The sequence below is a fragment of the Salvelinus alpinus genome, chromosome 18, assembly GCF_045679555.1.
Source record: "Salvelinus alpinus chromosome 18, SLU_Salpinus.1, whole genome shotgun sequence".
Classification (NCBI taxonomy): Eukaryota; Metazoa; Chordata; class Actinopteri; order Salmoniformes; family Salmonidae; genus Salvelinus; species Salvelinus alpinus.
Window position 1 is genome coordinate 8,317,356 of NC_092103.1, and position 25,429 is coordinate 8,342,784.

The 25,429-nt window shown below is 41.4% G+C and overlaps 1 protein-coding gene across 2 annotated transcripts; it reads left to right on the forward strand.

The window, feature by feature from the left end:
- The first annotated feature begins 61 nt into the window (after positions 1 to 61).
- Positions 62 to 24,132, forward strand: LOC139543720 (proline-serine-threonine phosphatase-interacting protein 2-like). 2 transcript variants are annotated; one of them, XM_071350072.1, is made up of 15 exons: positions 62 to 219; positions 1,129 to 1,229; positions 8,464 to 8,538; positions 9,400 to 9,434; positions 9,570 to 9,676; positions 9,940 to 10,002; positions 13,981 to 14,079; positions 15,202 to 15,247; positions 15,377 to 15,456; positions 16,627 to 16,725; positions 16,908 to 17,004; positions 17,248 to 17,332; positions 17,518 to 17,549; positions 17,707 to 17,769; positions 23,994 to 24,132. In XM_071350072.1, the coding sequence occupies exons 1-14, from the start codon at positions 187 to 189 to the stop codon at positions 17,760 to 17,762; spliced, it is 1,008 nt and encodes a 335-aa protein (XP_071206173.1). In that variant the 5' UTR covers positions 62 to 186; the 3' UTR covers positions 17,763 to 17,769; positions 23,994 to 24,132. The 2 variants fall into 2 exon arrangements, with proteins under 2 accessions (XP_071206173.1, XP_071206172.1); XM_071350071.1 differs by lacking the exon at positions 23,994 to 24,132 and adding an exon at positions 17,892 to 18,208.
- The last annotated feature ends 1,297 nt before the right edge of the window (positions 24,133 to 25,429 follow it).

A 25,429-nucleotide genomic window follows, 5' to 3' on the forward strand; every position in this document is an offset into this window, starting at 1 on the left:
ATCTATCTTGCTCGTAGGTCGGTAGGAGTTTCTCTTCGGTCGTTAGTACCCAGAGAAGGAGTTTAGTGTTCCGTTGCGGTATGAGTGGAGTCGTAGACGCACCCTCCATTGAGAAGTTCGCCAGTCACTCACACGGTAACAAGCTGCGGAATTTGAAGAGTTCTACTGCCGTTATTCTTGTCTACAATGAGAGAACTTCACTTTAAGGATTGCTTTTGGGTGAGTACAAATGTGATTGCAGAGCTATTTGTTTTTAGAGATCTAAATATGATTTTCATGTAGTAAGTTATGCAAATGTGTTCTTTCATTTATAAGGTTGTAAACACAACATACGCCTACACAATAATAGAACAGGTCTAGGTATGTCTATTTGTTAAGTAATTGTACTTTTTTAGAGTATTACATACTGCATGGATTTGGTTCTGGTCCTTTTGAAAACTTTGTAATGTCTAGATGCAAATCAGAATGGCAGGGTTTAGGAGTATACCCCTACAGTGTAGGCTATATCAATGCAGGAAATGTAAAACTTGTAATGTATTTGAGGTTTAAAAAGTCTTCTGTAGTTGGCCATTTAATCTAATTTGATTTTACCATACGTAAACTGACAAAAACGTCCATTAATTTTAATCCACATAATAATTCACATTTGCTGTTGCTGCCGGATTATTTTCCTGCTGTAGCGAACTGGCTCAAATTTAAATATTCTACATCTGTAGGCCTACTGTACCTCTCAAATCACGTGTGGTTAAAAATTATAATGTCATTCTCTCATGCAGACATACATTACAGGTAACTTCAACTGCAGTTTAGCACACAAAACACAAATTTATTCACGCTCACAAAATACTTCTATTGCTTCATTACTGTTTTCTTTATTGTTTCCATTGTTTGATGTCTTGTGTGCTGTACTATTGGGAATCTTTTACATTATGGATCATTTTGGTTGGAGCACTTGGTGGGTCTTCTCTCTGAATTTCTGGAATGAGTTGTTTCCTTTTTGATAGATTGTTAAAAGGCAATGCAGTGAGGTGTGTAGGGGTTCGAATGACTACTACTGGGAGGGTGTGAGAGGCACTCCATGGGGTGCCATGATTACCTATTGCTTTTCCACATTCCCAAAATTGCCAGAACGGGGATTTCACCAGCACTGGGGGTTATGACAATATCATCCAGCACCTCAACGATGGCAAGAAGACATGCAAGGAGATAGAAGACTTCATGAAAGCCAGGTGAGAAACCATGTAAGATATCGTCCAATAGAAACCATGAATTGAATCCTCAGATTACCCTGTTAAAAAATGAAGTGCTTTGTAACACTAACTAGTGCCCAACTGAACTGCCACCACCTTAAAGAAAATCTTAACTTTGCTGCTATTGAAACATATGGTTGTGAGGGTACTGAAACATTCGTCCTGAGGTGTTATGGAATATGACGTGGCGTGTTGCAGCACCACATAATCAAGAGTTGTGCAACACCTTGCCATAGCCTGGGAGCACTAACCCGGAAAAGGTTGAAATTATGGCATTTCGAGTCCTATGTGGTGAAGATTTAGATTACTTCTCTTTTGGTGTCGTTTCCTCTCTCTAAATCTTCTAAAACACTATTGTTGTCACACCCTGGCCTTAGTTATCTTTGTTTTCATTATTATTTTAGTTAGGTCAGGGTGTGACATGTGGAATGTATGTGTTTTGGTTTGTCTAGGGGTTTGTACGTTTAATGGGTCAGTGCCTTGTCTAGGTGTTTGTATGTCTATGGCTGCCGAGATTGGTTCTCAATTAGAGGCAGCTGTGGTTTATTGTCTCTGATTGAGAGACATATTTAAGGCAGCCATAGGCAGTTGGGTTTTGTGGGTAATTGTCTATGTCTATGTTACATGTTTTTTGCACTTAGTCTATTTGTTGTTTTGTTTCGTTTTTTCTTCTTCTAAATAAAGAGAAGATGTATTTTTCACACGCTGCGCCTTGGTCCTCTCTCTCACCGCAAGACGATCGTGACAATTGTGGTGTTTCAAATCCTGTCTAGTAGGGTTGTGCGGTATCCAGATATTGAGTCCTTCGCTCATACTTCGATTTAGAGTATTACTGGCTTAGTAAGTGGAGTCAAAAATGCAAAAAAGCTCATTAAGCGTCTAGTTCCAGAATGCTAACAAAATTAGCACAAGTAATTGCGAATTTCCTTGGAGGCTGATAGCTAAATATGCTAACAAGCACAAACGAAAATAAATAAATAGCAAAGATAGTCAATCCAGCTCATAAAGTTATCAATATATATAGGTTTTTTGGTGAGTTTGGACATTTACAAGCGAATGTGAACGAGAGAAATTGTGCAAATGAACAAACTTTTGACACATAAATGTCTGAAGGAAGAACAGTACTGACTCTGAAGCAGCATGTGTACACACTGTACTCTGCTCGGAGCAGACAGGCCAAGAACGGAGAGGAGAAAAAATGCAAGGAAATCGAGCAGTGGCAGCTGTACAGATAACTCACCCAAAGGGCTTTGACTTCTTAAACAAGGAAGAAAGCGAACACTATAAATTAGGGGTCGCGTTAATCCAGAATTCTGCATATTTCACACAGGGTTTTTTGTTACTCATAAGAAATATCTTGCTGCGTTTTATAAACGAAGATCTAGAATGCTTCTTGTAATTTCTGCTCGGCATCAGACTAATTTTGTGCTTCAGTTGCACTTTCCACTCGGATGAGAATTCACAAACGGGCTTTCTGTCAGCAGAAAGCGCTCTGACTAGGGTGACCACATTTAAAATACCCTAATGCGGGACAACGGGATGATTTAGTGGGACATTTGCAGTATAGTGTAGCCTAAACCTGAATATGTTTTTCACACGCACAAAAATCTCCCTCCCGCTGCAACGAGCAAGCCTCCCACAAAATGTTGTGATCCAGAAATGAGAGACTGTGGCTGTTTTATGACAATCTGGGAATATGTGGCCAAGGAAACATTTCTGGTTGGTCTTAGTTAGGGAGACTTTTAAAACGGGCTTGAGTGAAGTAGCAGCAAATATGTTGAATGGGCATTGAGAGTTTGACGAAATAATCTTATCCTTCAGTCTAATACGGCTATTTACTTACTTTTGTAGCTTTTCGTTAGACGCACACTTTTTGTAAATACCGGTAGTTAACTGTCCTCTCCAAGTTTAGCTGGAATTTAGCCTAAGAGGATTTGACAAATGTGATTGGTTGACGATAAGACATTGTCCTATGTAAATATCAGATCTCAACAATGATTGGAGAAGTATTTGTCACCAGCACCACATCCTTATGATGTAATATCATGTCATAAGTGCAAAGTGACCACAAAAGAGAGGTTGGAATGTAAATTCTCATCGAATTAGTAGGAAGTCTGAATGAAATACGGAACAAATCTACCTTTTGTCTAAATTAGTGGTATTTTCATTTGTTGATCAAATGTGGCACATAATTGTTTGGTTGCGGGACAAAGGAACAAAATGCAGGACTGTCCCGCACAATCCGGGACATGTGGTCACCCTAACTCTGACTGATGTGTCGCATCTTTTCTCCAATACTTTTCTCTGTGTAGCTAGCCTACTTTTCTCTGGTAAAAACGTTAAAATATACAAATGTATTGAAAAACGTAAAATAAATAGTTTCAACGGTATTGAAAAACAATCCAATGGCTATTTCCAAATACCTCAGTATACGGTATATACGATATACCGCCTAAGCCTACTGTTTAGTGCAGAATTTGTTTCCAAATACTGTAAACGGGTATCCCTTTTCTTAGTGTATATTCACTGCTCTTATATGGCATGTTGACAAACTCTACAGTAAATCCAAAAGGTCAAATGTACATTACGCTTTAACATAGGACACAAGATTGTTTTGTGAAAGAACGAATGAATACGTTTGTCCAGAACGATAATTCATTAGTACAAAATAACTTTTTCAACACATGATTCTGAGGCTTCAAATGCTTTCTTTTCTTTGCAAATGATCAAATGACAACTTGAACAGGTCTTCCATATTTTTATATTCATAAAGACAGTTCAAAGATCTCTAAGCTATTTATCATATTAATATTCTTCAAAAGCAACAGAAATATAGAATTATATTGTATATCAATGGGGGGGGGAAAGACATGCAATGACTGCTTATGTGAGCATTAGCACTTAAACTAACCTTGTACAAAACTTCAGGCCAGAGCTCAAGTCATCCATTACGTTAATGTCTCAGACCCGAGTCTTTATGTTCAGATGATGGTACATGCATGGAAAGTTGTTCATGTGGATTGAATGACAGTAGAGTTGAGATGATGATATGATTGACGGCTGACAATTCAGTTGGCATTAGTTTGTGATTCTTGTCTTCGCTGGCTCTGGTAAGGATCGTCAATAGGCGCTAAAGCAGTTAGCATCCATGAATGGGGTAGGCCAATGCTAGAGCAGGCTACATTTGCAGTGGATATTTACTGGGTCATACATCAAATAATAGATAAAGCTCATAAAGTTACCAGGCAAACAAGCCAGCAGTATTAACTGAAAAGCCTGCCTTAATTTAAAACAAGTGCACGAAAGGTGCAAAACTGCAAACAATGACACGTGGCATCATGAAAACTGATCAAAATTGCTGTTCGACTTTGACTATTAAGCATTAGTGGCTGAAATTCTACACAAAACCCATGTTCTCATTGAGTGAATTCCTTTTCTGTTTCCTTCCTTAATGTGAAAACATTTTGTACTCACATTTTCATTGACACATACTTCCTTGGATTGTTTTGGAGAGTTTAATCTGAGCGTCTGGTGTGCTTTCACCTGAGTTCGTGAAGGACCAACAAACTTGGCAGTTTTTTTTACTCGACCATAGAGTTTGCTGGAGGGCGCACCTTCCGCGAATGCGCCCTCTCCACCTCCATGCCTCAGACTGGGGGACTTCTGAACAGTACGGCAGCACAATGTTTGTATCAGAACTCAGGATAAGACCCAGATGCAGACAGTTCGAATCACAGATGTTTAATAACAAAACAGGGGACAGGCAAACTACAGGTCAAGGGCAGGCTGAGGTCAGTAATCCAGGGCAGAGTCAGTAAGGTACAGAACAGCAGGCAGGCTCAGGGTAGGCAGAGGTCAGTAAACCAGGGCAGAGTCAGTAAGGTACAGAACAGCAGGCAGGGTCAGGGCAGGCAGAATGATCAAAACTGGAAGAACTAGAAAACAGGGACTAGAGAGAACAGGAGTACATGAAAAAACACGCTGGTAGGCTGGACGAGACAAGACGAACTGGCAACAGACAAACAGACACAGGTATAAATGCACAGGGGGAAATGGGCGACACCTGGTGGGGGGGTGGAGACAAGCACAAGACAGGTGAAACAGATCATGGTGTGACAGATTGAAGTTCACATTTTGCCTTTAATCTAAACCTTTGCCTTTAAATAGGGGGCCCAAGTTCATCATACGGTACGTGACTGTGTGGTTGAGTGGGTCAAATTCCAAAGAAATTGGAGGTTCGGGGGTTCAATTCCTTCTTCTGCTTTTCCAACTTTCACTCCATAATAACGATGGAATTTCGCCCCCCCCAAAATCTCCCTAGGCCCTATTCAGACTTGAGATAAGTTGATTCAACATTACTTGAATCCATGTTTTATTGAGTCCATGCTAGGTCTACTTATCTCAAGTCTGAATCGGGCCACATGTGCTCAGTATAACAAGGGTGGTTCAGCACAACCGTTTAGTCCTGAAGACTGGCTGAGAGCATTAAGGCAGTGTTTTGACAAGCAGGACCCGGGTTCACATCCGCCTCACATGAATACCAGTGATGAAGGCCCATTTTACACATTACCTCATGGTACCTCTGCTATAACTTAGATTGCCCTAAACATTTTGATTGTAACAATATTTATCATCATCTTACAATGGGTCCTGGCAAATGTAGCCTATAATTAGTCCCACGGTCTATCCTAGGAAAAGTATTCAATTCCCAGTGTCTTCTTTAAAATGTTGATTCAAATATTGACTGAACATCATCATCAATCAAATGTTGACAGAAAATCATCATCAATCAATATTTATGCTATAAACCATTTGCAATTTAAAACCATCAGATTGGATGCGAGAGTCTGCCAAAACATACTGTATGTGTTGATGCTGCCTTTTACATGCACTGAAACGCCAAAAAAGTGTTTTTACAACACTCACTTAAAACACAATTCTTCAGATTAAAGAACCACTTCAGAGTACTTCCGTTTTGAAATACAGAATACTTCCGTTTTGAAATACAGTGTGTCATAACACTTGGGTCTACGTTCAAACACCCTCCGAACACCAGATATCAGCATAGGTGCACTACTTTTCATGGTTTTACAACAAAATTGTATCTTTCTATTTTATTAACAGTGTTCTACAGAGAATAAACTCTGAAAAAGAGACTACGATTGCTATCATTCTGTTTTAGGTGACAGCGCCCACAGGTTCTGCTGCCATGTTGTTCTTGTTGTTGTCTGTTTATTTTCACTGAATATCAGCAATGTTTTGTTGTGGGCTGACCTTTTCAAAGGGCATGAGGATTCGTTCCACGATACAGAAGTAAGATAAGAAAGTCATTTAAGTGATAATGCCAGAGAAGCCGGTGTTTGGAGGATATAATGGCATGGGTGTTGTTAGGCCCGAGATAAAGTGGGAAGTGGTTCCATGTAGAACTATTTGGGGTTCCAGGTGGAACCCTCTGTAGAGAAGGGTTCTACATGGACCCCAAACGGGTTCTACCTGCAACCACAAAGGGTTCTTCAAGGGGTTATCCTATGGGGATAGCCAAAGAACCCTTTAAGGTTCTAGATAGCACCTAGTTACTGTGTAATACACCACAAGATTTGAAGAGGGAGAATCCCCCTAATCTAAATATAATCCTTTCCTGACCAACTGATACAGCATAGTTCACCAATGTTCATATTATGAATAATTTCTATGTTTGATTTTATTGTCTCTGTACGAGTGCGCTGAGAGTCGGGAAGCAAGTACAGGGAATGAGCGTTTTAATAAATAAACAAACAAAACAATGAACACGAAACACAAACAACACATGAAACAGAGTCAATAACACCTGAGGAAAGAACCAGGGGGAGTGACCGATATAGGGAAGATAATCAAGGAGGTGATGGAGTCTAGTTGAGTGTCATGTGGCGCTGGTGCGCTTGACGATGGTGACAGGTGCGCGAGATAATCAGCAGCCTGATGACCTAGAGGCTGGAGAGGGAGTATACGTGACAGTGCCCCCTCCCCGGCGCGCGGCTCCAGCCGCAGGACGCCAAAAAAGGGGACGGACCCGGGGATCAGGAGCGGATGGGGTGCGGGAACCTGCCAGACCGGCTGAGGCAGGGGAGCCTGGCGATCCGCCGGAAGCATGAAAGCCCGACGAGCCGGCTGAGGCAGGGGAGCCTGGCGACCCGGCTGAGGTATGAGAGCCTGACAAGCCGGCAGAGGCAGGGGAGCCTGGCGACCCGGCTGAGGTATGAGAGCCTGACAAGCCGGCAGAGGCAGGGGAGCCTGGCGATCTGGCTGAGGCATGAGAGCCTGTAGCGGCTCCCGGAACCGACGTCATTTACACTGACACACACACAAAAAAAAAAAACACTCTCTGACGAGTCCCGTGTTACACGGAACCCAAACCGGCTGCGTGCGTGCGCCATCGTGTGCTATCGTGCATACATTTATTTTGTCCCCCTACACCAAACGCGATCAAGACATGCAGGTTAAAATATCAAAACAAACTCTGAACCAATGACATTCATTTGGGGACAGGTCAGAAAGCATTAAACATGTATGGCAATTTAGCTAGTTAGCTTGCACTTGCTAGCTAATTTGTCCTATTTATCGTCAGAAATAGAAAGGAGTTCTATTTTATCCCTTGGCATCGCAGACGCTCGTTGGCGCGCGCCAGCAGTGTGGGTGCAATAATTGAATAACATGGATTTCTAAATATATTTTGCGACGCTCGCGCGTCCGGTCTGGTCAGCATGGTATTATATTCTGTATCGGCATTCTGCCTTATGTTAGTGTCGTGTTCTTGGTTTTGTTGTTTTATTAAAACGTTTCACCTGCACCTGCTTCCGACTCACCGCCCCATCATTACAGTTTCCTCCTTTCTCCCTGGTATGCTGTACTGTGTAATCATTAATCAAAGCACAATACAGGCTGTGCAATCAGGACACAGACCCATTATACCACTGTCATATTGAAAGATATAAAGTGTGGTTTTGCAAATATATTGCAGTCATGTAGAAGAAAAAAAAGTGAAATCAGTTATGGTGAAAGTTGTCTTTTGATTTTCTTTATATAGTATCTTATGGACACTAGGGACTTCCCTTCTGTTGTGCAAATCTTCCCACTATAGCCGAATGTTCTCTCATGCACATATTGTAGATAACATTTGTGAACTGTTTGCCTTGTTGAATGCACCTCTGAAGAGATGTGTTTGGTCATCTTTCAGAGCATCCATAGAGGAGAAGTATGCCAAAGAGCTACTGGGTCTCTCCAAGAAGGTGTGTGGGTGCAGTGAGATGAAGTAAGTCCGTCTGTTGTTGCCGATGTTATTCATGCTCTAGTCGATATTGCTTGCCATCAGTCAGACACTAAAAATGTATACCGAACTCATTTGAAAGGCCTGCTATTAAAGGTAGAGATGCCCTTGTAATGGGCTTTGTTGAAAGCCCTTAAAAGCCATCACATAACATGTTTTAATAGCCTTCATATTACCCTGGTGCCAGTCTGTCTCAAACAAGACAAGTAAATGCAAACTTAGTGAATTCAGAAAGTTTTCAGACGCCTTTTTCCACGTTAAAGCCTTATTCAAAAAATGGATTCAATAGTTTTTTTCCTCATCAATCTTTAGACAATAACCGATAATGACGAAGCAAAACCTTTTTTAATTAAAAAAAAAATGTTTGGGTTGTTGATATTGCCTGGCATGCAGCCTTCAGATGGCACACTAGAAGGCTGTGGATTTGCCCACTGATAGCCCTGTCTGAAGTTGACCAAACCCATTTTTTTTGCGCTTTGTAAGATGGTCTGCACGTTTCAATTGGCTCATTGACCATGCAGCACTACACAGCGAGATACAAGTACGCATTAATGCATGAGCGTTATTAGTGCATTTGTGTTACACGACTGAATTACTGTTGGGGCCTTTTTCTGTTGAGAAGGATTCTGTCAGTGGTTTGAGTGTCCATCCTGTTTCAGTTTGGTCACATGCTTCAAATGGTTTTTGTGGTTAAGGCCTTTTCCGGTAAGGTGTGGTCGGGGGTCCTTAAACCGATTCATCAAACAGCTCATTCTCTTCATTATTAATGATTCTTTGTTATGTGAGGTCAGGTTGTTTTGCATAAATGACATTTCGTAATTTTACATTATTTGTGTGTTTGTTTAGCACACTGAAGAGATCGCTGGATGTGTTCAAACTGCGTAAGTGCCGCAGTCGCAACAATGTGCCTGATGATATATGATGATGACTGTGCTATGAGTTGGTATTTCCATGTGATGTGTGTTGTGTCATCCACATCATTTACTCATTCACTCAAACCCTCTTTTACAACATAGAGACTGAACATGTGAGTTTGTCACACCTACAACTGGCACAAACAATGAGGGATGAGGCAAAAAAACTAGAAGACTTCAGGGAGAGACAGAAAGAGACAAGGAAAAAGGTACCGTTGCATTCCATCAACTACTTAAACCCCTGAAATAAATGTAGGAAATGTTTAAAATCTTTAATTACCTAATAATGCATTGCTAATACAGTGCACTCTGCTTAATAGTGAATGTGTTTATAGTGATCACCCACTTATAACTGCTTATATCAAATTGTCCTGCATGGATGTGATAATGCGCACTGTAATTGCAAATCAGGGATTTATCATCTCTATCGTTTTAGGTACAATATAATATCTTTGACACTTCTTCTTTGCAGGTAGAACAACAGATGGATGCCCTACACAAACAGAGGGCCACTCAGTTCAAGAAAACCATGGAGGTAAGCTGGAGAACTTTCCTATATTATTAGTCAAACCACCACTTATCATCCCACAAGTGAACACCTGTTATCTAAAATCATGTCTAGTTTCAGTCATCGTGTTACCAAAATGTGAAACAGACTATTGTAATATAAGTAAATCCTTCCTCTAAAAAGTGGGGAATTCATCAACAGCCATGAGAAGTGAATAAGGGGGGGAACCGCTCAAATAAATAGGAAGTTACATTATATGTCCTGGGGCACCTCGAATGAAGGGGAAGTTATTATAAGTTAGTACATTTTATTATTACATACAGTGCCTTCAGAAAGTATTCACACCCCTCGACTTTTTCCACATGTTGTTGTGTTCCAGCCGGAATTTAAAATGGATTAAACTGAGATTGTTTTTGTCACTGGCCTACACACAATACCCCATAGTGTCTCGCGATGGAAGATAACATGCTCATCCAAGTTGAGCTTGTCTCACTCTTGAAGAAGACATCTGCTTTTCATGTTGAATGTTTTCAGTTCTTGCCCTTTTGGTTTTGAACTTGACAGTTTGTGTTCCATCACTAGGCCGATGCGCTCACCTTCTCTTTGTGTCTGTCGGTATCTCTGCTTTTGAGAAAGGCATGATGGATCTGGTTTCTGTTGTTGCTGCATACACAGCAGAGACTGCCATTGGCCAGGATATGTTTGAGTCTTGTTGTGCATTGCAGTTGCTCCTAATGAGACCGATTTCAACTCCTCTGAACATTCTCTCATCAGTGTTTCGATGTCTATTGGCATTCTGGACAAACTATCAGCGTCAATGTTCTCTTTGCCTGGACGATATCTGATAGTGAAATGGAAATTGGCGAGTTCTGCAACCCATCTGCACTCCGTTGCGTTCAGCTTGGTGGTCGACAAGACGTAGGTAAGGGGATTGCTGTCACTGTAGGCTGTGAAAGTCGGTGCGTAGTACAAGTAATCGCGGAACTTTACTGTGATTGACCAGTACATGGCTAGAAACTCACATTTTCCTGAGTGGAGATGGTAGTTTTTCTCAGGTGCAGTCGAGGTCCAAGATGCATAGGCTATCATACGAAGTTTTTTGTCTTGTTTCTGATACAACACAGCTGCTAAACCTTTGTTTGACGCGTCTGTGTGAATGATAAACGGCTTTGAGAAGTCTGGGAAACCGAGTACAGGAGGCTGTACTAAGCGGTCTATCAGCCGCTCCGTTATCTGTTGATGCGTACCAGTACACGTCATTGATTTGTGAGAGGGCCATCCTCTTGTTTTCCCCTTTGTCTGCCATTTCTTTGCTTTGTTGTGTGTACCTGTCACTTCTTCAGGAGATCTTGTGAGCAGGTTGTAGAGCGGGCTAGCAATGCGTGAGAAGTCTTTGATGTATTGCCTATAGTAGCTCAGCAGCCCCATGGTTCGTCTGAGCACTTCTACTGTACTTGGTCTTTTGTCCTTCAGAGCTCCGACTGCTGCAGTATCAGCTGGATCAATTTCGCTTCCCTCGGCAGACACTATTCTCCCTAAAGAGCGATCCCTCCGCTGTGAATATCTCACACTTTCTGGGCTTCAGCTTTATCCCATATTCTCTTCGGCTCTGTTGTACTTTTCGAAAGATGTTGATATGGTTCTCAAAGGTCTTGCTGAAGACAAGGGTGTCGTCCAGATACAGGATATAGATCTAATCTTTCAAGCCATCCAAACATTCCTCCATACAGCGCTGGAAGGCTGCTGGTCCATTCATGAGTCCAAACGGAATCCGAACCCACTCATACAGTCCCCAGGGGCTCACAAAGGCTGTCATGGGCTTGCTTTCCTTTGCAATGAACCCTTGGTGATATGCTTTTCCCTGATCCAAGAGTGAAAATCAGGAATGTCCTCCAAGGCTGTCCATGATATCCTGTACTCTGGGTATTGGCTGGCGGTCAGGATGAGTCTTCCTGTTCAGCTCTCTGTAGTCTATGCACAGTTGTCAGCTACCGTCCTTTTTCCTTACACATACGACTGGGGAAGAGTAAGGAGAGTTGGACTTCTCCACCCAACCCTGTGCTATCAGGTCATGCACGTAGTCTTTCATCTCTTTTTATAATGGCTTCGGAACAGACAGGTAGGTTCGTGCAACAGGATCACTGTCTTTTAATTAAATGCTCAGATTCAGATGCTCATTGCAGCCGATGTCACTGTCTGATTTGGAAAATGAGCTAGACTCCTTTCTCAACAGTTGGTGAATGATTTGTTGCTGCTGTGTGTTGAGGTGGCTCAGATCAACATGAGGATCCCATAAGTCTTCAGTATTTTCACTCTGTTGACAACGGGGGGGTTGATTACAGTTTTCCAGCATGGTGGCGGGATAGACTGACTTTACTTCCTGCACAGTGCCAATTACAGTTGCCCTGTTAACATGATGTCGTGGTCTGTGACGTTCTGAACATCAATGATGACAGGTGGAGTTGCGTCTTAGCTTTACTAGAGTCTCACAGATCTCAAGTCCTTCTGCCCACCGAGGGTTTACAGCGGGCTCAAAGATCAGTGTGGTGTCCTCTTGAACAGGCTTTGTCTGCACTCGACATTGAACCTGAACAGAGGTGCATTATGGTATGTTGATCTTTTCTTTTATGTTTTTTTCACCAGGTACTTGTATGACTGTGCAGCACTCGCTAGCGCTCACTCTATTAACACCTGGACGTTGTTTGTCGTTAGACTAGGAAAGGCCATTCTCACCGTCTCATTGAACTGTTCCGTGCATGTGCCTCCTGACTGTTCACTGTTGTTGGTAATTTGCTCAGTCACATTAAAGCCCTTCATCGCGAGCAATGGGATGTCGCCTCTGGTGCCAGTTTGAAAGTCACTTCTATCCAACCTACTTGAGGCATATTCATTCCATTGGCAGCTACTACCTGCAGTGATTCAGGTGAGTCAATTATATCTGAACCATTTCTCAGCCTAACACCAGGTAAGTTTTCATCTTTCCACAGTTCATCACTGATATACACCTGAGAGCCAGTGTCAAGGCTTGAGTTTTCTGACCCTGTAGATAGCGTTCAACAAGGTACTGTTTTCCTACTAAGGCAGTTACAGTAGAAGGTGGGTTTACCTTAGCAGAAGTCTTTTTTTGTTACATTCGTCTCTGTGTGCAGTATTTTCGGTGTTCAGCCCAGAGTTCATTTTGCCATTCTCTCGAACAGTAGAGCGTTTTCTTACAGGATGAACACTGTTTCAGTGCATGGCCCTTTTCTCTCATTCCACAGGTTGTACAGTGTTGGGACGTGTCTGTGTGACTGCTTACTCCCTGTTCCACAGGGGCAACCTGTCTTCGTTTTAAAGGAACCTCTTTGGTTGGCCTTGTTCTTCTAAACCGACAGCCTGCCAGGAAGTGGTCGCTGCTCCCACATCTGTAGCAGTGCTGGCAGTACTCCTCTGATCTGCTCTGATGACAGTGGAAGCACCTTCTCATACGGGCACGGTTTGGGGTTGCATAGTATCGCTGTGGTGCATATCTCGGCTGGAACTGTGCTGTTTCTCTCACCCTTGGTTTGTGTCTTGGCTGGAACTCGTATACTTTACCTGTGGTTCATATCGCTGTTGATGTAACTGGACAGTTTCTCCCATCCGTCCGAGACCACGAGCTGGCCAGTGCTGCTACGGGGGGCCTTGTGCTTTATAATGCGTTGTCATGTTAGCCTGTTCTCTGCTTGGTGGTGGGGATATTGCTGCGGTATGAACACAGGTTGTTAAATGGGTTCTATGATTTGTGAGACTTCACCACTCAAGTTCTTTAACACCATCATATCAGACCTCCGTTATTTTTTGGTCCTATGGTAGCAGCAATTGACAGAACCAACACTGTGGTAGTTGACCTCAAACAAATGACAATGTTTTAGAGACGTTCGTGTTGTCAGTCTTTCAGTGAAGAATAGCATAGTCAGTAAAGCGTTTTCACACATTCACATGTGTAACCCCACTTCCCCTGTTGTTCCATGTTGTTAACCAAAGTCAAAGAAGACATATGAGCAAAAGTGTCGAGACAAAGAGGAAGCAGAACAGAACATGAACCGAAATGCAAGCACCAGTAACGCCAAGCAGCAGGAAAAGGTAAGCTTCAGAGAAACGGACCACACATTGCCCCGAAGGCAAAGTTTCAAAACTCTGACTGCACCACTTTCCATTCTATGTCCTTCTCCTCTATCTCCCCCATCTTCATAACTTATTCACTGTATAAAAAAAAACACATAAAAAACATGAACGTGACAGTGCAGTCAAAATTGTGGTTTTCCTGTTTTTTTTAAAACAATATTTCAACACAATGGGGTCGAAACACTCTGAAATTGTGAAAATAATGGTAATGCTCTTTTAGTGCTTTTTTAAAGATTTTTTTTTCAGCCTGTTCAGGTGGGATGGAATTTTTGTCCCACAGCATGTCATCACAATCTGATCTGATTATTCTGACCAATGAGCAGTCATCTTTTATTTGCATTTATACCAATGCATTGTTGAATACTCGTTTGTGATTGGCTTGAAGGGCATTCTAGACCGTGCATTATTTCCCTATAACGCACGGTATATCAACACGGTAGAATTCAATGGCTATATTTAATTCTTACATGTTCTATGTTTGGACTGCTTTTGAAAGCTAAAGTCGAATTAAAAAACCTTATTGGCATTGTTTAATACGATTCGTCATTCATTATTTTCCATAGAACGAATAGCCCCACGTGAATTATCCCTTACATATATCCTCCTACTTTGAAGGGATAAGTGGGGTAGGCTCTAGTCTAGAGTCTAGACGATCCTATCCTCCAAACAGGGCTGTGTATGTAAATATACTGTATTTACATTTGTATCAACACGCCCACACAATCAGACTGAGCATTTCAATGGCAAAAGGAGGCTCAGGGAAATAAATGATCAAAAGTACATTTTGTGTTATTTTCATGAAATAAACACACACAGTGATTTATTAGACATACAGTGATGATTTAAACATGCCATTAAAAAGACTGCTTGGGGGCTTTAAAAAGAGGCCTACATTGACCACAGGAAGAACAAGGCTATCTAGCTTGTACACCGTTTATGAAGTGGACATTTTCCAATATGACGTCATACTTTTACTGTATACTTAAACAAAAATAACTAAGGTAACGACCTGAACATAAGGAAGGGTTACATAAAGTACCGAATATGTCCTCAGTGTTTTTCTTCTTTATCATCTTTCAGCTATTTGCAAGAACAAATCAAGCAAAAATGAATGCAGAAGTAGCTGGTAAGAATGACAACCTATTATCCTTTTGGCTCTTATCCACCGTAAACAGGGAAAACCACAAATCATCATCTGGGCTATGTGCTGATAGTATGATCTCGAAAGATGTATATTCTCTGATTGGAATCCCAGACAGGCTATACATGCAGAATGTGACTGCGCTGGGAAACATCCGGGAGGACTGGCAGAAAGAGCATGTCAAAGCATGCGAGGTAAGGGCCAGAAAGCATCATAGTATTTTGTTGGTTTGTTAGTTAAATACTGTATTACTTGTATATTATTTGTCATATTTTTACTATGCCGGATAAGAAGGAAACCGCTCAGGGATTTCACCATGAGGCCAATGGCAACAGTTACAGAGTTTATTGACTGTGATAGGAGAAAACTGAGGATGGATCAACAACATTTTAGTTACTCCACAATACTAACCTAATTGACTGAGGGAAAAGAAGGAAGCCTGTACAGCAGTGTTTCCCAAACTCGGTCCTCGGGACCCCAAGGGGTGCACATTTTGGTTTTTGCCCTAACTCTACACAGCTGATTCAAATTATCAATGCTTAATGATTAGTTGATTATTTGAATCAGCTGTATAGTGCTAGGGCAAAACTCAAAACGTGCACCCCTTGGAGTCCCGAGGACCGAGTTTGGGAAACCCTGCTGTACAGAATAAAACGTTTCCAAAACATGTATCCTCTTTATAACAAGGCACTAAAGTAATACTGCAAAAAAACGTTAACTTTTTGCAATTAACTTTTTGTTCTGAATACAAAATGTTATGTTTGGGGCAAATCCAATACAACACATTACTGAGTACCACTCTATATTTTCAAGCATAGTGGTGGCTGCATCATGTTATGGGTATACTTGTAATCTTTAAGGACTGGGGAGTTTTTTAGGATAAAAAAGAAACGGAATGGAGCTAAGCACAGGCAAAATCCTAGAGGAAAACCTGGTTCAGTCTGCTTTCCACTGGGAGATGAATTCACCTTTCAGCAAATGGTTGTCTAGCAATGATTAACAACCAACTTGACCGTGCTTGAAGAATTTTTAAAAGAATAATGGGCAAATGTTGAACAATCCAGGTGTGGAAAGCTCTTAGAGACTTACCCAGAAAGTAATCGCTGCCAAAGGTGCTTCTACCAAGTATTGTCTCAGGGTTGTAAATACTTATGTAAACGAGATATTTATGTATTTTATTTCAAATACATTTGCTAACATTTATAAAAACATGTTTACACTTTGTCGTTAGGGGTATTGTGTGTAGATCGGTGAGAAAAAACATATATTTAATCCATATTGAATTCAGGCTGTAACAACAAAACGTGGGGGAATGAATACTTTTTGAAGGCACTGTATATCATTTAGTGCTCTGTTACATCCAGGTATTTGAGAAGCAGGAAGTTGAGAGGATCAACACTCTAAGGAACATGGTGTGGACTCATCTCAACCAGCTCTCCCAGCAGTGTGTCACCAGCGATGAGGTAAAGTCACACTTCAAATGCTTTATTTCCTAGGGACTCATCAAGGTGCAATCTGCGGTAGTTACTTACTGGTATTCAATGTAAAAGAAAATGGTAAATGATACGCAAAGAATAGCATTAAGGATTGTGACTAAGTGACCTTCCATATTGCTTGTTTCTAACTTGTTTGTCTGTGTGTTCAGCTATATGAGGAAGTGAGGAAGTCTCTTGAACATTGTGACATACAGGAGGACATTGAACACTTTGTGAACCTCAGACGGACTGGGGACAAACCACCAGGTACAGTTCCTCACTCTTCACAGATCGCCTTTGTCATCCAAAGAAAGCAACAGGCACATACACTACATTATAGGTAATCTAAGGGCTACAATGAAAATCAGACTTTTTTGTGTCATCCTTGATGCTTTTATGTAGGCATTAGCCTTGTTATGTGTGTCCGGGTCCCCCTCCTTGACAGTCGAGTTGTTTATTGTAGTTGTACTCACTACTCACCCCCTGACCTGCTCTGTCCTCACTTCTCAGCTCCTATTCTGTATGATAACTTCTACAGCAGTCAGAGGGTCCCCGTAGCACCATCAGCCACCCAAATGGCTCCATCTATCACCAGGTGAGAGCGATTTTATCAATAAATGTGGTTTTGGGGGGGGGGGGGGGGGCAAACCAATAATATATTGAAAGGGGAACAACACGCACAGCAGATGATGATTTTCCCCTCCCCCCAAAAAATAAAAATGTTCATCATAATTCTCATGTCATGTCGATTTCTATTTTGTCTTTTTTTGTGAAAATCAGGAGACCGTTGCCTAATCCAACCAACACCAGAGGTATATGTAAAAAAATTACTGAGATATATAGATATGACAAAGTTGTCAGATATAATCCATCATTGAAAATATGAATAAACTGTTCTTTGTTTTCCTTTTAATGACCTGCCATTGTCTGTTTGTTTATTTATTTGCGTTTTGACTTCCTCTGCCGTAGGTGATTTGATCAACTCAACTGCATTAGATCCAGCCTACAGTGTTATACAATACTAGCACACTGGTAAGTAGTGTATTCTTCAGTATTACAGCTTCAGTCAAATGACCATTGTCATCACAAAAAGTTTGAGCCCACCTAAAACCATGGTTGTATGAGTTTTATTTTTTTTTACTATTCGTTTCCAGTTATCTATGGGTATTGATATTGACTGCCTGGTGGAATGCTGAGAGTGGATCCCTTCAATGATGGATGTAAAGAGTGGACTTTGTGCTTCGTGCATTCAACAGTGACACCTGACAACCTAATTAAGAAATACCACCACCGCTGACGTTAGTACAGTATGTTTGATTATGTCATCATTGTGGTTTTATAGCTGTGTTATAAACAGTAAGATTAAGTGTCATAGCTCGTATACAATATATATATCAATTGGTAATATATTTCGTTTTGTACAGTCTAAACCAGGAAATGTTGTTAAAGCAAAATAAATGTAATCACTTTATTTGTTATTATTTGTTATTTTTTTATTGGCCCATCCACCACCTCCCCTCTTCGGAGGACCAAATTAATTGGTCCAAAATCAAGCTTAAATGTACATCTACTGTACAAACATCTTTCATACATGGCACAATCTGTCTTTCTTTTCTTCACAGTAGTTACATAGTTGACATACATCACATTCGGATAGAAGGTACCCAAACGCATACGGTATACATTATGTATTGTGTTTTTAGTCAACTATTATAGAACATGAGCTTTTAAACCCACCCCTCAGCTACTCTCAGTCCATCTCACCTATTTCCTTAAATTGCCCTCTTATGATTTCATATATATTTCAACTGTGCTGTGATGTTTCACATAAATTCTGAACCTTTCTAATCGCATAGTATCTACAGATTGTAAGTTAAACCTGTTGAGGACAGAGGGCGCTATTTTCACTTTGGGGGAAAATCGTGCCCAATTTAAATGGCCTCGTACTCAATTCTTGCCCGTACAATATGCATATTATTATTACTATTGGATAGAAAACACTCTCTAGTTTCTAAAACCGTTTGAATTATATCTGTGAGTAAAACAGAACTCATTTTGCAGCAAACTTCCTGACAGGAAGTGGAAAATCTGAAATCGATGCTCTGTTCTAGGGCCTGCCTATAAATGGGCTTGATATATATTAGTATACATGCACGTCATACACCTTCCACTAGATGTCAATAGGGAGTGAGAGAAGAAATGGAGTGTTTATCTTGATCTGAGGTGGAATAAAAGCTCTTGGCATGACGTGACACCCATTTCCTGTTTCCTGGAACGCGCGAGAAGGGACCTGGTATTGCCTTCTGTAAAGCTGTCGTTATAGACGACTAATATCTCCGGCTTTGATTTTATTTGATAAATGTGACAATATCATCGTAAAGTATGTTTTTTCAATATAGTTTTATTAGATTATTGAAATTTTTTCGGGACGTTAGGCGTGTTGCGTTGTGTGCCTTTGTTCAGGAAGGAGAGCTTCGCGCCACTTTGCTAGCTTTCCGTGCTAATTGACTGGAGAAGAGGATGTTCTAAAACCAAACAACGATTGTTCTGGACAAAGGACCCCTTGTACAACATTCTGATGGAAGGTCGTCAAAAGTAGGACCCATTTTATGATGCTATTTCATATATCTGTCGAACATGTGAACTAGTAGTTTGCGCCCAGATTTTGGGCACTCTCTCGCTATAACTAAGCTGGATGTCGTAATGAAGTTATTTTTAGAATTCTAACACGGCGATTGCATTAAGAACTAGTGTATCTATCATTTCCTATACAACATGTATTTTCTAGTAACGTTTATGAATAGTTATTTGGTCAGAATAGTTGAATGTCATAAAAATATCCGCACATTCTGGGAAAAAGATGCTACGTTAGCACAATGTATAACCACTGATTTCAGCTCTAAATATGCACATTTTCGAACAAAACATAAGTGTATGTATAACCTGATGTTATAGGACTGTCATCTGATGAAGGTTTATGAAGGTTAGTGAAAATTAATATATTTTGCTGGTTTATTCGCTATCGCTAACGTGCCTATTGCTATCGCTAACGTGCCTTGATGAATGAATGCGGTAGTGTGGTAGGCTATTGTAGTAAGCTAATATAATGCTATATTGTGTTTTCGCTGTAAAAATGAACTCAATGATAAAGCTTTGTTATCGTTTTCGCTGATCAAATCAATATTTTTAACAAGAACAATGCATAGTATTGTTGTAAAAGAGATTCAAACTCTACAGAGGCAGATGGCTTGTTCTAGAAAGGGGAGGGGGGGGGGGGGGCAGCAGGGGAAAGAATGTCCAGCAGGGGGAGGGGGGAGCAGGTAGCTGACTAGTGGTGGCTATTCAGCAGCCTGATGGTCTGAGGGTAGAAACTATTGGCCAGTCTTTCAGTTATTGCCATGGTGCTCCTTTCCTGGCTGTGTCTGTGATTAAAGCGGGGAGAACAGGGCATCGCTTGTGGTGGTTGGGGGGGACAGGCCAAATTTCTTCAGCATCCTGAGGTTGAAGAGTCGCTGTCGTGCTTTCTACGCTAGACCACTTCAGCTTCTGAGATGTGTACGCCTAGCAATTTGAAGTTATTGACCGTCTCTTCGGCGGCCCCGTTGAGGAGGATGAGGGAGTGTCCAGCCTGGTTCGTCCTGAAGTCCACAATCAGCTTTTTTTCTTTGCTAATGTTGAGGGAGATATTGTTTACATGGCACCATGCCGTCAGAGTGCCTACCTCCTCCCTGTAGGTTGTCTCGTCATTGTTGGTGTTGTCAGTGAACTTGATGATGGAGTTGGAACTGTGTGAGGTCACGCAGTCATGGGTATACAGAGAATACAGGAGGGGACTGAGGACGCACCCTTGTGGGGCCCGCGTGTTGAGGATCAGTGTCGAGGAGGTAATGTTGCCTACCTTCACCACTTGGGAGCGGCCCGTCAGGAAGCCAGGACCCAATTGCATAGGGAGGAGTTCAGACCCAGGGCCGTGAGCTTTGTAATGAGCTAATAGGACACTATGGTATTGAAGGATGAGCTGTAGTTGATGAACAGCATCCTCACATATGCATTCCTTTTGTCCAGGTGGGTAACTGCAGTGTGCAGTGCAATGGCGATTGCGTCGTCCGTGGATCTGTCAGGGCGGTAGGCGAGTTGGAGAGGAGGTGGGAGGAAGGGAGGAGGTCATATGGTCTTTGACCAGCCTGTTGAAGCACTTCATGATGACGAAAATGAAGGCTACTGGTCGGTAGTCATTCAGTTCAGTTACTTTCCCTTTCTTGGGCATAGGGAGGATAGTGGACATCTTGAAGCAGGTGGGTGATAGAGGCCTCAGCTAGGGAGAGATTGAACATGTCAGAGAATACAACAGCTAGGTGGTCTGCACATGCTCTGAGGGCACTGATAGACATGTTATCTGGGCCGGCAGCCTTGCAAGCGTTAACACGTTTGAATGGCTTACAGATGTCCTCAGTAGAGACTGAATGTGTAGCCCACGTTGCCATCTGGGGCTCTCCTCGGCAGCTCAGAGTCATTGTGCTCCATTTTCAATGAACTGAAAGTGAGATCTGAGATCTCCCTTGTCCTTTGAATATTGTCACGCCCTGACATTACATTACATTACATTTAAGTCATTTAGCAGACGCTCTTATCCAGAGCGACTTACATGACCATGGAGAGCCTTTTTATTCTCTATTTTGGTTAGGTCGGGGTGTGACTAGGGTGGGTGATCTAGTATGTTTATGTCTATGTTTGCCTGGTATGGTTCCCAATCAGAGGCAGCTGTTTATCGTTGTCTCCAATTTGTAAGTCGCTCTGGATAAGAGCGTCTGCTAAATGACTTAAATGTAAATGTAATGTCTCTGATTGGGGATCATATTTAGGCAGCCATTTCCCCACTGTGTTTTGTGGGATCTTGTTTATGTGTAGTTGCCTGTGAGCATGCCATAGCTTCATGTGTCGTGTATGCTTTATTGTTTTTTTATGCGTTTCACTTATAAATAAAATAAGTCGAACCGATATTACGCTGCGCTTTGGTCCAAATGTGAATACGACGATCGTGACAAATATGTCTTGTGGTAGAACGGATACGTTGTAGTACCGTCGTCGTGTGGTAGAACGGATACGTTGTAGTACCCTGTCATTCTGAAGAGATTGTCCGTCCTTTCCTAGTCCACGTTTACAGCTGCTGCTGCAAACTCAACGTCTAGGATGTATCACTTCTTTAGTGAATAAGAGTTCAAAGTTCATACCAAGTTGCCATACTATAAGCTCATGCTATATTCTGGCTGGTATAGTCAAAATTCATCCTTCCAGCGTGTCGATTGTCACCTCCACGTTGAAATTAGCCCTTTTAAACGTATGGACAGCAGTCCTTACGTCCTCGGGAACACAATGTTAATTTCGTTAGGTTGTAGTCGTTCAACCATTCGCAAATAGCTTATGCTGAGGTTGGCTTAGTTCTGTAGTTGATATTAGCCCTTTTAAACGCATGGACAGCAGTCCTCACGTCACCGGGAACCCAAGGTTGACTTTCATCAATGGGCTTTTGTAGTGGTGGAGAGAAGGGCGTGTTTCATAGTTTACGATCAATGTCTGTTCATTTCGGCGGGGCCACTGAGTGAGCATAGTTCACTTATGAAAATAATTATCTAATTTAGACGCTAAAATTACATTTCATCTTTTCACACAGTTTCATATTTAAACATTTAAATTGCACAACAATTCCATGTGAATATGAGAACTAGAATGTGTAGACTTTCCAAGATACAGTTTATGTCGTCCTATAAGCAGTAATTATGTCTCAGACGACAACTGATCTGACATCATATTCTTTATGTACCAACAGATACTTTCAACTGGTGTGATTAGCAAAATATGGTTCCGTTCCCCACCCTTTTGATGTTACCACTCTCTCTATGTTAACAAAGGGCTTTCTAAGAGTCCAATCTGTAGAGTAGAGAGAGAAAGGGAGGAAAGGTATTTATGGGGGTCATAAACCTCACCAACAGGGCAACGTCATGACACCCCATACAATCAAATTGAGGAACAAATGAGTGGGTGCACAGGAACCTGACACGCTTGACATCTAGGGATCTATTTTTGGCTGTGTCAAACGCACTTTATTTAGCAATTTTGTCATGTAAAAACTGCCACACTGGCGGTTTCTAGTTCTAATGTCAGGTTCAGCACTGTACCTATATAACATTAGCTCACTTGTGGTGCGAGGTGTGGCAATGTTTGAGGTGTGTCCTTCAAAACAAGTGTGAAAGTGACAATTTCATGCATCCCTAATGGGAAGTTTTAGCAGGTTGGCATTTATTGTCATAAATCTTGCCCTGGAGACAGCTCTGCAGAGTGATCACTAGCTGGCACAGCCAGAAAGTCATCAAATCTGATTTTAAACCTAACTCTAACCTTAACGTCACTGCTAACCCTAACGCCTAACCCTCACCTTAAATTAAATTAACATTTTTGTTTTTATGAATTTTCACGATTTAGCCAATTTTGACTTTGCAGCTTGCGCATCTCGTGGAAATAGCTCAGTTCAGCCTCCAGGGTAAGATTCATGACAATTAATGTCAACCTGCGAAGTTTTAAGACTCATAAAATGCAGGTTTTAACAGAAACGCAGTTGATAATGGCAAGGATTTTTAGAGCTGATACTCAGCCTATTCAGCCATGACGCACAGTGCTCATGGAAGGAGAGATGTGCCAGTGAATCTGATATTTAGAAACATTAATACAACTATTCCATTCATTCCAGCCATTACAATGAGCCCATCCTCCTATACCTCCTTCCACCAGCCTCCTCTGATCCATCCCCATTTTCAAAGAGCACCCCTCGTCCGATTACCAAAGACATGCTCCTCCAAACTATTGTCCTCATATAATGCCAAATTAACGGACAATTGTTTTGAGAATCTGCCTCATAGGCAACGTTACAATTAACAGGAGCCTATGCATAAAGACATTTAGGCATAAGTGTGTACACAGTACCATGGAATGAGAGAAGCGATCTATGATATTATGCTTCTGACCCGATCCTATTTAGAAATATTGTTGTTAATTTAAAAAGCAGATTGATTGTTTTTCATTTTAATTTGATTAAAAACCTAATTTATTGGAAAGATTCTCGAATGTAATGCAACTTCGTCTGCTATTTCTGGAGAAGTGCAAATATGATCTGTCAGATGGTTCCATGATGTTTATAATGTGACGACCCTCCCACTCTGTCTACCGTTTTCTCTCTCTCTTTGCTCTTGTTTCCTTATTAGGATGTTGGTGGGCGGAGTATGGAGGGTCGTCAGCTACATGGGAAACACCTGGGCCCGGGTGTGTCCCAGCATAAATAGACCTCTTCCACAGTCATTGAGGAGACTCTCTCCATTCAGACACAGACAGATTTTGGTTGTGGCCTTGTTGTGGTTATTTGGTTCGTTTGTGTTGGCACCCTTCAACACCCTTACTTATCACATGTATACACGCAACCACTCACCTACACTACTGACTACACACACACCATTGTTAATTGTATTTACTTTACCTTAGTTAATAAATCTATTTTGATATTCCTTATCTCCATGTGGTCTCCCTTTTGTTACGGGCTTTGAGCCGGTTCGTGACAATAAAACATTACATTCATGAGCAGTATAACGGTGAATGGACAAGCCCCCTTTCTCTTTATATTGAATCCTTATCAAGCTCCTGTGAAAAGTTTGGATGTGTGTAAAACCCTCCATAGTCTAAGTTGCCCTGTGTGTATTAGACATTCACAGGGAGCAATTAAGATGCCTGGAACTGTATTTAGACATAGCCTATTTAAAACAAGTTTCATTTTTATTAGAATTTGATTAGAATTATACAATGTATTTGTAGGCCTTATCAATAGCCTAGTGAATTTAATCTTGCTTATTGATTACGTTTGGCACAGTATGTCCATGTCCAGACTGTAATTTACAGTAGACCTAGCCGCTATATCAGTGTGCATGGTATAGCCTATGTTTAACAATGTATTTCATATTGAAGCAATGCAATTACAACAATGTGGACTGAAAACATGTTCAACGTATTTAGCAAATATGGTGCAGGCTATTTAACAAACTAGGCTATAACGGACTAACAGACCTTAAATACAGAACTTGAAGCAACCCCATATTTAGTCATAGAGCACGTTCTGACACAGGCTCGACACATCAACAACTTGTTTATTCATCAAAACCCAGCCCTTTTGCACCATCGCCAGCTAATGCGCCCATAATTCCGGTTGTAAAAATAGCTCAAATATTTCTGACACACTCCTGAACCTATAACACTACTGCCAGTGCTAAGATTTGACATTGCGTTCGGTTTGTTAAAATAGAGCCCCTAATATGGATGCAAAGTGTTCAGCTGTCTGGCAAACTCTTTGAGATGGGTATTTTGCTGTTTTCATCTGAAGATCTCTTCCTGTTTTCTGCTCAGTGTGGCATGGCATGTAGCTGTGGAGATTCATAGTCTGTCATTCACAAATAAACCATGTGTTTTTTGTTTTTTTTTATGCATAGAAAGTGAGACAGATCTCCGACATAACATCCAAATCATCCAAGTCCCCTTAAGAGCTAATATTGCAGTAAACCAAGTATACACGTCATATCCCTGAAAGACAGTAATGTCCATATTTGGGCTTTTGTGTTTTGAGCGAGCCTCAGCCACACAAATACAGAAGTGGGTA